The 11,667-nt window shown below is 36.3% G+C and overlaps 1 protein-coding gene across 3 annotated transcripts; it reads left to right on the top strand.

Moving 5' to 3' along the window:
- The first annotated feature begins 4,233 nt into the window (after nucleotides 1-4,233).
- On the top strand, nucleotides 4,234-11,237 carry LOC136231039 (uncharacterized). 3 transcript variants are annotated; one of them, XM_066020273.1, is made up of 8 exons: nucleotides 4,236-4,779; nucleotides 5,958-6,199; nucleotides 6,296-6,392; nucleotides 8,436-8,619; nucleotides 8,731-8,812; nucleotides 8,974-9,040; nucleotides 10,028-10,143; nucleotides 10,294-10,860. In XM_066020273.1, exons 1-7 carry the CDS (start codon nucleotides 4,384-4,386, stop codon nucleotides 10,097-10,099), a joined length of 1,140 nt encoding a protein of 379 aa, XP_065876345.1. In that variant the 5' UTR covers nucleotides 4,236-4,383; the 3' UTR covers nucleotides 10,100-10,143; nucleotides 10,294-10,860. The 3 variants fall into 3 exon arrangements, 2 of the variants coding, with proteins under 2 accessions (XP_065876345.1, XP_065876344.1); XM_066020272.1 differs by lacking the exon at nucleotides 10,294-10,860 and adding an exon at nucleotides 10,872-11,237 and having other exon boundaries at nucleotides 4,237-4,779; XR_010689644.1 differs by lacking the exon at nucleotides 10,294-10,860 and having other exon boundaries at nucleotides 4,234-4,779; nucleotides 8,724-8,812; nucleotides 10,028-10,101.
- The last annotated feature ends 430 nt before the right edge of the window (nucleotides 11,238-11,667 follow it).

The raw sequence follows: 11,667 nt of genomic DNA, 5'->3' as shown, positions 1-11,667 counted from the left end.
ATGGGTAAAATTGCTTTTGATCGAAAATGTTAATGGTATTTTTGCACCTTAACCCAATAATAAATAAGGACATTGATATTTTATGACCATTTTTTTTAACAATTCATATTCATGAGGAAAGAAAATGGGATTTTCATATATGATATTAAATGTTGGATCAAGAATTTTGTTTAATATTATGTAGTTATATAGTGTAAATGCATCATAAACTATTTTATTTTGATCTTGCAATGAGTATTTGAGTATTTTTTCTAATATTTTTTTATTGCGCTTTCAAAATATCAAATACCCTTCCAATAGGACTTCTTAAGAAAGAATAGTCATGATTGAATTTTTTTTAGACCTTCTTGAATTTACACTATGAAATTATGGTTGATGATACCTTATCTTGTGGTAGAGCATTAGTGGTAGAGCATTAAATAACATTCACTTTCTACTAAGTAATATTTCCCTAAAAATGTAATTATAGACTATATTGTTAATATTTAATAATTGTTAAAGTAAAATGGCGGCTGGGGTGCCAACCTAGTTGGGATATCAGTCATAATTAGGTATCGTTCCCACCTTCATTCAAAAAAAATTGTTAAAGTAAAATGAATAAGATTATTGAATAACACACTATCATGAGAAAACTTTGCAAAATTTAAACTCGGATCGCTAATAGCTAGCATCTCAGACATTATATAATATATATCAATTAATTTTTAATTTAATATTTTACTAAAATAAAAACATAATATTTCCAAAGTTTTCAATAATATTCATCAGCTTAATTGTTAATTTTAATCCAAATAATTTTGAAAAGAAATATAATTTTTAAAAAAGGAATAGTAAATTTAGATTTATTAATTGATTTTATGTCTTAGTTCTTATATAACGAATATAGCTCAAGTGAGCTCTCTAGTAGGCATGTGAGATTCTTAGTAGCAGTCTGTGCCTGTGCGGGAAGAGCCGCCGAAGACTGTCCTATAGCTTCTGTTATGAATGTATTTTTATGGTCTATTTTATCTAACGTGTTCTGCCCCCTTCAAACCATATGGAGTAATGGGGAGCTATATGGTCCATTAATCTTGACACATTGGCCTGAGTTAGGTTATGTCTTCTGGTCAAAGCAAAGTAGCAAGTAAGCCAATCGCCCTAGTATAACATAAAATGAATGCTGTGACTGAGCCCCGGTGCAACTATCTAAGTAGATGTTCAAGCCCTAACATAAATGAAATTACCACAAGTTGCAGATTCTCTCTCTAGGTCTCTGGGTAATAGAAGGGATTTATGTGCTTAGACAGTGAATACAATACCAAAGAGTTATATCCTCAAGTTTTTCATATTGAATCTCCACTAGACATGTAACTCTTCGTAGAACAACGAGACCCACCGATTCCGTTTTCTCAACTTGAATTTCTCGGGCACTACTCTTTTTTTTTTCCATCTAACTCAATCATATCAAATGATATTTCTTCATCCCACTCGTCTTTATTGTCAAGATTAGCATACTGAACGATTTCTCTTATTATGTTATTTCAGGTTCGTTGATCGAATCGGATCGAAAGTGCGAGCCCGAAGTTAATCTTCATCAAGACAAGACAGTTGACCAAGTCGAAACCTACTGCTCAAGTCTGGTTTGACGAATGTCGTTCATGAGCTGTAAAGTCGAGATCAATCAACTGGGATCGGATCGCCACACCTGGTGAAAAAGAAAAAAAGTCGATTTCCTTACTGACTGAACACCTTCCTCCATCTATATTTGAGATAGATAGAGTTTTCACACAAACGCCTTGACTCGCCTATCCGAATCCTCTACTTTCCTTCTTCAGTCACCTGCCCGATTAAAATGTAGTTAGATGAATACGTATATCGTGTTATTAGTTTATTTTTAGTAAAAGAATAAAAAAATATTTATTTGGATAAAGAATAGTAATTCGGGATAAAGACTAGTAATTCAGTTGCAGAGCGTTTGAATGTGCCAGAATGTCAGCTGCACTGTCTAAATGAGCCTTTATCCAATTATTTATCGGATACCGGTTGGTCTGAAGTTCAGTTTGTCCCTTCTGCTATTGCGGATTCTATTCGTGTAGTCTCTCCTAAGGATATTGAAGAGAACTTCTGTTCTTGGCAGTTGGGTACTTCCGACAATTTCTCTGCCAAAGAGTGTTTTAATAACATTCGCTCATCTAAACCTCGTTCTGCGTGGGATTCTTTTATCTGGAAGGAATTTCTCCTCCCATCACGGTCGATCACAACTTGGAAAGCAATCATTGGGCACCTTCCAACTATTGATTTTCTTCAACAGAGGGGAATCGCCATGGCCTCTCGGTACACACTTTGCCTTGATGATGTTGAAAGCCACTGCCATTTATTTGTATCTTGTCCGTTTGCAAAGGCTATTTGGCAAGCTCTTACTGGCATTTTCGAACAAGGCTTGATGTTTCTACCACACTTTTTGCACCAAAAATAAAGTTTTCCTAATGCATATACTGGTGTACACTTTGTATGGGAGAAAATTTCATTTTAGGAAACTTTTACTTAAAACTGTTTAGGAAACTTTTACTTAGAAGTGTTTAGGAAACTTTTCATTTTAGGAACTTTTTTATATTTTCCTGGTGCACCTTTCACTTAGAATTTCCTAGAGTGTACCTCCGAGGAAACCAACTTCCTATAGTGAACCTCGAGGGAAACCAACTTCCTAAAGTGAACATCGAGGCAAACCAACTTCCTAAAGCGAACTTCGAGGAAAACCAACTTCCTAAGGTGAACCTCGATGGACACCAACTTCCTAAAGTGTACCTCGGGGGAAACCAACTTCCTAAAGTGTACCTTAGGGGAAACCAACTTCCTAGAGTGAATTTTAGGGTACTCAATATGGTGAAGAACGTGAATTGGTGAAAATAACAGGAAGTTACTCCCAACATCTACAAAAGGCAAAAATCATGATGAGAAACTCAACAACTCAATGCACTCAAACAAAACTCTATCAAATTATCCCAAAACTTCATCATTTTTAGAATTTTCAGTGCAATTTTCCATTTTCAATTTTATTTCTCAGCCTGTAGCTGTTCAATTTAATTTCAATCCAAGCACATCATTTTCTTTCAATTTATTTTATTTTGTTCTTCAAGTATTTCTTAGGCCGGTGTCGTTTTGATTATCAGAACCTCAGGAAATTTCAAGGTCTCTTTTATTTCCAACAGTCATTCGATTTTAGAAGTTAGTAGGCGCACTCAGTTTAATTTCATATTTGGAGAATATTATAATTATCTGGCATGCCCACATTTCCCGCGAAAGAGCTAAAAAAAAAATTGGCACGCCTAATGAGACCGAATCACAATACCGCCAGAGAAAAATAATAAAAACAACAAAGATTATGTAGCAGCCAACTCCGAAGAAAAAGAGGAGATTATGGCAACAGGCAATGTTTCATATATGGTGGGACGAATTGAAAGGGAGAAGAATGTTCGCCCCAAAGGATATTAATGGATCTCTATAGAGATTTAAAATTCACCATTCTTGGAGAGATAATCCAGTTCCATTGAAAAGAACTTGGAATCTCTGAGAAGCAAAATGGATCAGAAGATGGATAAGATACACCAGAAGCTAGCGCAACCAGGAGTCATCAAGAATGGAGGAAACCATTGTCCTCAAGGCTCATCAGAATTTAATGAAGGATGTGGTGTGTCCGGCGATGAGAAATCTCAGATTCTACCCTTAATGGAGGAGGTCATCTTGCAGAAGACCGTTAATTCAATAGGACAAGAAAATTCTAGTAAGTCACCCGTTCCTCAATATTTTGGAAACACTAATCCTACCTTCCACATAACTTCATATAATGAGGAGGCAGTACGCCACCATATCACTGGTGAAATGGGGGCAACTATAGAGGAAATGGAAAAAACACCGTATTTTCTCATATGCTTTATGTTCACCAGCAGCATGGCATGCCTCAACATGTTCTATTATTCACTATGGAGGCAGTGAGAGAAGTTGTCCAAGAACTATATGAGTTTGGCCTCCGTCAAGTTGGCCACTTTGAGTTACACAAACCAAGAAAAAAAGTTACCAATAAGTAGGAGGTGAAGTTGAGACTGGTGAGCGTTCCTCCAATTGAGGAAATGTGGTATTAGCATGAAAGTGACACAAAGACCGACTCCATGACCTATATTTTTTTGTGTCCCTTAAAGAAATGTCGTGTGGATCCTTTAAAAGCCGAGCCCACGACTTTTTGAAGAATCAAACATGAAATTTAGGTTCATCAAAAACTTTGCATAAGAGAAAATTGGCGATTGATTCAAAATCATAATTTAAAGTAATTTAAGGCTACAAAAATTTGATGAGCTACAAGGAATAATGAAAATGCGAAGAAGAAGCAGTTTCACTGATGAGTAGAAAATGCATCCACTGAAATTGATGTCATCTCCAACTCTTTTCACTTGCTCTTCTTTCCCTCGTTGTTTCCTCACAACCAATCTTTTCTCTTCTTCTTCTTCTTTGGAGATTTCGCCATGGTCCGGTCTCCAAGCTTGGCGAGATAGTCCTCTGAATGAGAGCCGCTTTTGGGGACGCAATGGCCCTGAACTTTCACCCTCTTCTTTTGATGCCAATGACTACGGACTCAGTTCTGCTTCCTCTCTCGCCGAGCTTGGTTCTCTGGTTCTCTCAGCTGGTGACCCCCTCACTAAATCCAAGCTTTCTCATCTTGCTTTCTCCAAGTGGCGCAACGAAAAGCTTCCAATTGGGTCCTGTGTTCCGCCTTCTAGACCAGCTCGCCCAATTAAACCCCAACTGGTTCGTTTCCTTACTCATGATTCGCTTAACTATTAAATCAGTTCTTGCAATTTTCCAAGCTTTGTATTTTTTTGTAGTTCAGTTAGAGCTTTTTCTTTTCATTAACTGTATGTCTAGAATCCTATTATAATTTAAAATTTTCTCTTAATTGAATGCTACTAGGGGTCTGCTTTGGATGAAGATTAAGGAACCTTAGATAATGGAAGGGAGTAAGTTGAATTGAAGGTTATTGCTGAACTTTCAAACCTCACCAATTTGGTGGGTGAACAATAATCACAGATTTTTCTATTGATAATTCACTGTCATATCCGTAACAAAAGAAGAGTTTAAATAAAACTCCAAATAACAACTTCTACTGATCTGTAGAAAAATAATACCTACAATTTAGCCAACTAAGAAATATAAAACTAATAGATAATGTCTGTAATTTAGCCAACTAAATAATATTGAATTCAAAAAGCAAATCACGTATCTATTTGTTCAACCCACTTAGACAATTTCTTGCAAATTTCTATTTTAGTCCAAATACTTAGAATAATGCTTCACTTGGATTCAAGTGGGGCTGAAAATAAAGGTTCTTAACCTCCAATTAACATTCCCTTCCTAATAACATAACCTACTTCCAAGCAGGATTTTCATTATTTAACCTTCAATAATCTTCATCCAAGCAGACCTTAAGAAAATGATTATACTTTTAGGTCTATGTAATTAAACATTGTTTGTTTATTTATTTGCATGAGGAGTTTTGGAACTTTTGCTCTTGGGATGTGAATGTGCGCCAGTGGTGTATGATCGGATCTCATGGGATTTGAGGGTTCAAGACTTGAGTAAAGAATAAAATTTAAAAATTGACTTACTTTTGTGTCAGTATGCCAATTAATAATGAATTATGTGCTTCTCCTTATCCATGGATGTAGGCAAAATTAATTGAACCACTTTCATTTATTCTTGTGATTGTGATTGCATATCTACTTTCCTATTTTGCATATCAAGCTTGTTATAATCAACACTGCTCCAATTTCTAACACTTGCTTTTCTCATTTTGTTTAGGGATGTGAAGTGTAGGTGTTGGTTTCTTGTTTGTTACGTTTAACCTTGTCTGCCTCTGTAATTGTGTTTGGATTACTTCTCTTCATTATTGATTGAGTAATTGGGATTATTATATTTGTGAAATTCAGGTTTCCCCAAAGGAAATTCCGGCCCCTAAAGATTCTGGCTTGCCTCTCAATGCTTATATGCTTCACAATCTTGCTCATGTGGAGCTTAATGCAATTGATTTGGCATGGGATACAGTTGTTCGGTTTTCACCTTTTCTTTCGATTCTTGGAGAAGGGTTCTTTGCTGACTTTGCACATGTTGCTGATGATGAGAGTCGTCATTTTGCTTGGTGCTCTCAGAGACTTGCAGAGCTAGGTTTCAAGTGCGAAGAATGATTGCTTTGCAATACAATTTGTTGATTTTCGGTCTTTGAATTGAACAATTGGATTGATCAGTGTCATATTTCTATTCTGATTAGGTACGGAGATATGCCTGCTCATAATTTGTTGTGGAGGGAGTGCGAAAAATCGTCAGATAATGTTGCTGCACGGTTGGCTGTGATCCCAATGGTCCAGGTATTACATTGGTAGGGGTACGCTTTTTCTAAACTAACACTTGCTAGAATATGTTCTAGCTATTATTGTCAAGTATAGGCTGACAGTTAGAATTTCAGAAAGAGAAAATAGCAGAATAGAGAACAGAAGAAGGAAAGAAGAGAGAAGAGAAAGGAAATAGATAGGAAATTCCTATATTCATTAATGATACTTCACTCATACAAAGGCATGAGCTAAATGGGGAATAATAGTACTGCTAATAATAGTACTGCTGATGTCAAAGCCAATGCAAAATTATAGCTGTAAATACCACAGCTGGCATAACAACTAATAGACTCATCATTACGAGACAACAAGCAATAACAAACTATTACTGCCTACCAGCAACGAATTAAACAGCAAATACAAATAAAGCAACAATAACAGACATAACTAACTTGAAGATGACTAATTGCATAATTGGTCCTTCTACTTCCTGCATTGGTACGTGACAGATATTTGGTCTCAAGCTAGCATATTGTTACTTTTTTTTGAAGAGTAATAATTGATATTAGAAATAAACCAACAAAACAACACCAGTACGTGAATAAAGCTTTGTAGCCTTATAAACCAACAAAACAAAAACCAGTATCAGTACCAACAACTAGACTAAATCCACACCTCAAACCCATAAACCCCATACACTATTAACAACATTCTTTTCTGACCAAAGTCGACTCCTAACAGTATGCAAAATATTCCTGATCAAAACTCCATAGTGTGGCTGAATTTGTTGAAAACAGAGCCTATTACGAGCTCTCCATATCTCATAAACTGCAACTGCAAAAACCATACATCTCACATGAGCTAGGAGAGTCTTACTTGCAGCCTTCTTGCATAACCATGCCACACATCGAAACAAAGAAACATTAACAAGTGGAACACGACATCTAACAGCAATCTCCCTCCAACAATCCACCATTTGCTCCTTTGGCCACATCAGTATCCTTCATATTTAGTTGAGGAAATAAATCAACAATACTAGAACCATTAGCCCAAGGATCATGCCAAAAAGAAAACAAGCTACCATCACCAAGAATATACTTGTAAAACTGCTTAAAATCAGTCCTTATCTTCACAATATTCCCCTTCTTACAGCATTTTCTTTATAATCTGAACCGCTATATAAGCTGCATGCTATCTTCTAACCAGGACAGAACTTCTCTGATTAGTTGTTTGAACTGTATCCAATTGTCTTGTCTGATTAGTTCAGTTTTAGTAATTTAATGGAATGTTATATCAAATCGCTTCTGAATTATGGATTATCTGCATACTTCAATAAAGGAAGAACCTTTCTCTTATGCATTGTGCTAATGAAGAAAAGTCGGTGAAGAGGGTTGGAGTGTTGTTCTGTGTTCTATCATTTGACATTCCGGATATCTGCTGTATCTTTGAATTGATTGAACTTCAATTCCATGTAGTAAATTTGGTGGCAGAAATATGATAACATTTTATAGTAATTCTCTCTTGCTTTGGGTCCCTTTTTTCTGTTGATTACGACCTTTAACATGGGATAGTCCTTTTGCAGTGGCTCAGTAGATTTGTGCTTTCTTTTGTACTAGTATACGTTTTCATTATTACTTATACTTATGATCCTTGAACTTTCATGAATATGCCCTTTGCTTAATGTTACCTTATTGTTGGGTCAAATAACGTTAAGAATAAAAAACCGACATTTGAAGTGGGTTTCTCTGGCTAGGCTTACTCGCAATTCATTGTAATTCAACTTTTTGGATGTAAAACCGGACTATATTTGAGATATGCATCTTCGATGAAGAATTTTCAACGTTCTTTCTGTTTGTACTGTGTCATGGAACCACTTTAACTAAAAGCTCAAGCTGTATAACACAGGCCCATCATGTGTTTGTAATTCCACAATTAATGAGGTTGTCAGGACTCAAACCCTCGACCGTTTGGTCCAAGCGGCTCTTATACTATGTCATGGAACCACTTTAATTAAAAGCTCAAGCTGATAATTAAGATTCAATCATAGATCTTATATAAATCTCTAACATACTGATGTAGGAGGCGAGAGGACTTGACGCTGGTCCAAGGCTGGTGCAAAAATTAATCGGTTTTGGAGATTCTCAAACATCTAAAATTGTGGCCAGAATTGCTGATGAGGAAGTTGCACATGTTGCTGTAGGTGTCTACTGGTTCGCCTCTGTCTGTAAGAAATTGGGCTGTGCCCCTTGTTCTACTTTTAAAGGTATTAGCAGTTCTTCTTACCTCGCACGATCTTTAATTCCCACGCACTATGCTGGATAAACTAAACGTTTATTTACAAAGTACCAAAATCCTTTTGTTGATAAGAATGCAGACTTGTTAAGAGAGTACAATGTGGAGCTGAAAGGACCCTTTAACTATGCAGCTCGAGATGAAGCTGGGATTCCCCGTGACTGGTAAGAACAGTATTATATCGGTGATGCTTAAGTGTTAAAAACAATTGTGTCTTAGTTTGATTTCTAGTATGCGATTCTTTTCCTTGGAAATGAAAGAAACGAACCATCTTTTCGAAACCTACATTAGAAGGATCACTGGTTTTGACTTCTTGGTTATCTAGGTACGACACGTCTCCCACAAATAATGGACACAAGGACAAACAGGGTACAAACGAGCAGCTCTCTGTGGTATGTGTTTGCAATCTCTTTCTCCCTCTCTGTCCTCAATCACGCACGCTTGCAGATAGGGCTGTAATCGTGCCGAGCCGAGCTTTGGCCTGCTCAAGCTCGGCTCGTCATAATGTTAACAAGCTCATTTCGAGCTCAAATTTGTGTTTAAGTTCGGCTCGTTTAGAAGCTTGTTTGTTCACGAGGTGCTCACGAGCCGGCTCGATTATCTTGTTCACGAGCTTAGCTCGCGAGCTGCTTATTTATTTTGTTCACGAGCTTTGCTCGCGAGTAGCTCGTTAAGCATATTCATGAACAAAGCTCGTTTATTGTATTCGCGAATGAAATAATATCAAATAAAATAATCACATATTTAGTAAATGAAATAATATAGTCTTACATGCATGAACATTAAACATCTCCTTTTAATCATTAAATAAAAAATAGTGTGAGGAGAGGAAGGTGGAAATGAAAATAGGAATGAGAAGAGAAGAACTAAACCCTAAATCCCTTCCCTATCCTCCTAACCTAATTTATATTTTACTATAATATCAAATAAAAAGAATTAGAATTATCAAATTATAATCATTAAATATAAATAATATTCGATATTATTCATGAGCTTATTCACAAGCTTCTATCGAGCTTGTTCACGAGCATCTATCGAGATTGTTCGTGAATATTATAATCGAACTTGTTCATTAACTTATTCACGAGCCTATAACTGAGCCTGCTCGCGAGCTTTCAAGCCGAGCTTTGTCATGCTCAAGCTCGGCTCATTTACGAATCGATCTTCTAAATCGTGTTCGCGAGCAGCTCGTTTATAAATCGTTCCAAGTCAACCCGAGCTTTTATCGAGCCGACCACCGAGCGGCTCATGAGTGGCTCGGCTGATTTACAGCCCTACTTGCATATGATGTTAACTGTTAAGTCAAGCTCTTTGGAGACTAAAACATCTAAATGAGGGGGGAAAAATAAAAAATTAACATAAAACGGTGATGATTACAGGTTTATGAGAGGCTTGCTTCTATCATATCAATGGAGTGTGAAAATGCAAGTTCAATTAAGCCTCCAGATTAGTACTTAATGCGGTGTAACAGTTCAAACTCAACAAGGTTCTGCTGGTAAGTAGACTTTAATCCTTTGTTTTCTTTGGCAACTGAGCTAAATTTCAAACCTAACCATTATATTGTTCATCGGTAACAACATGGGCCCACTTTATTCGACAATTTTGAGGTTATTTTGCTGAGCCTGTTCTGTCTTTGGCTTTACAGCTTCATTAGAAGTTTATTGAGCTTGGTGACATTAAAGTAATAGTTCCAGTTCAGAATTAGGTGTGGAATTTTGTAATTTCTGGCACTGGATATTTTCTTTGAGGATTCAGGATCTAAGGAGGAAAAAGGAGGGATAAAGGTCAAAATTTGACTCTTAACGTTTTTGAAAAAATGCAGTTATACCCAGAGGCGGAGACACCCAGCAGAGCAGTCCTTTATTCGCCACTGGATATACCATTGATGTAGGAAATAGTAAAATTTTAGATTACGCTTCCAATCAGGAGCCATTGTAGGCCCGGTTAATGGATTCCATAAATGGATTCGTTATCTGAGCTTATCGTTGCTATTGGTTGGAAAAGTTGAGTCCAATTATTTATGATTTCGTGTATTAGAGGTATATGTGCACTTTTCTAAAAATGTTAACGCAAAATTTGGAATTTATTAGAAAAAAAAGGATTATAAGGACAAAACATTGGACCTATTTAAATTGATTCCTGAGATAAAAGACTAGTCTTTGCTATGGAAGTTCTGATTTTGAGATCCATCAAGTCAAGTGTATTCTCTCTTCTTTTGTGCAGTTCTATCGATGATTGAAAATAGTGCATTTGCTTGAATCATTCCAGTGAAATTGAAGCTGAACAAAGTCTAGTGTTTATATGAAGACAGATATGGAATTTTACATGAAATACAGAGCTGTCAACAGTAACGGATCTGGGAATATTGGGAGGGGTTTTGAGCATCTGTTGGTCGCCGGAAAACTCTATCAAATTTATGTATGGAGTTTCAAAGATGCTCGTAAGATTTGAATTAAGCATCCATAGATATTAGAGCACCTTCTGTCAGTGAATTTTGGATCTGTTACTGTTACCGACTATTAATTGACATGTTTGATGTGATGTGATGTGATATTTTGGATATGTATACAGACAATTTTATTGATTTGATGTGACATGTTTGACATTGTTATTATTTTATGTGCGTAGAGACAACCTAATTAATAATTGTCCAACTCACGTGATAACCACGAAAAGGGATAGAAGAGTCTTTACCCGTAATCCCTAACCTAATAAATGCAAGGTTCAAGTTCTTCATTTTACTTTCACACTTCACAAGGGTGATGATTGGTTGTGACTAACTTTATGATCAGAGCTTATATCCGAACACAGGACTGGCAATTGGAATATTCATCCTGCCGGCTTAATACATCATTTGCCTCTTGAATTTGTCTAAAATGGTTGATTGTGATAAGGGACGTCTTGGTCAAGACTAACCAAATCTGATTTTGTAAATCTGTTAGCTTAATATCCTGTACTTAGTGCATATCTGTATTTAGATTAGATAATATTTTCTAGCTTTCAAATATTATTTAGCTGT

The sequence above is a fragment of the Euphorbia lathyris genome, chromosome 5 (assembly GCF_963576675.1).
Source record: "Euphorbia lathyris chromosome 5, ddEupLath1.1, whole genome shotgun sequence".
NCBI lineage: Eukaryota > Viridiplantae > Streptophyta > Magnoliopsida > Malpighiales > Euphorbiaceae > Euphorbia > Euphorbia lathyris.
Note: the sequence above shows the minus strand (reverse complement) of the source record. Positions and strands in the feature narration are given on the sequence as shown.

Excerpts from the sequence above, each read along its gene's own strand:
- LOC136231039 (XM_066020272.1), top strand. The coding sequence starts at position 4,384 with ATGCATCCACTGAAATTGATGTCATCTCCAACTCTTTTCACTTGCTCT. Across the intron at positions 8,620-8,730 it reads CCCTTGTTCTACTTTTAAAG|ACTTGTTAAGAGAGTACAAT; the intron begins GTATTAGCAGTT and ends ATAAGAATGCAG. Across the intron at positions 8,813-8,973 it reads GCTGGGATTCCCCGTGACTG|GTACGACACGTCTCCCACAA; the intron begins GTAAGAACAGTA and ends TTGGTTATCTAG.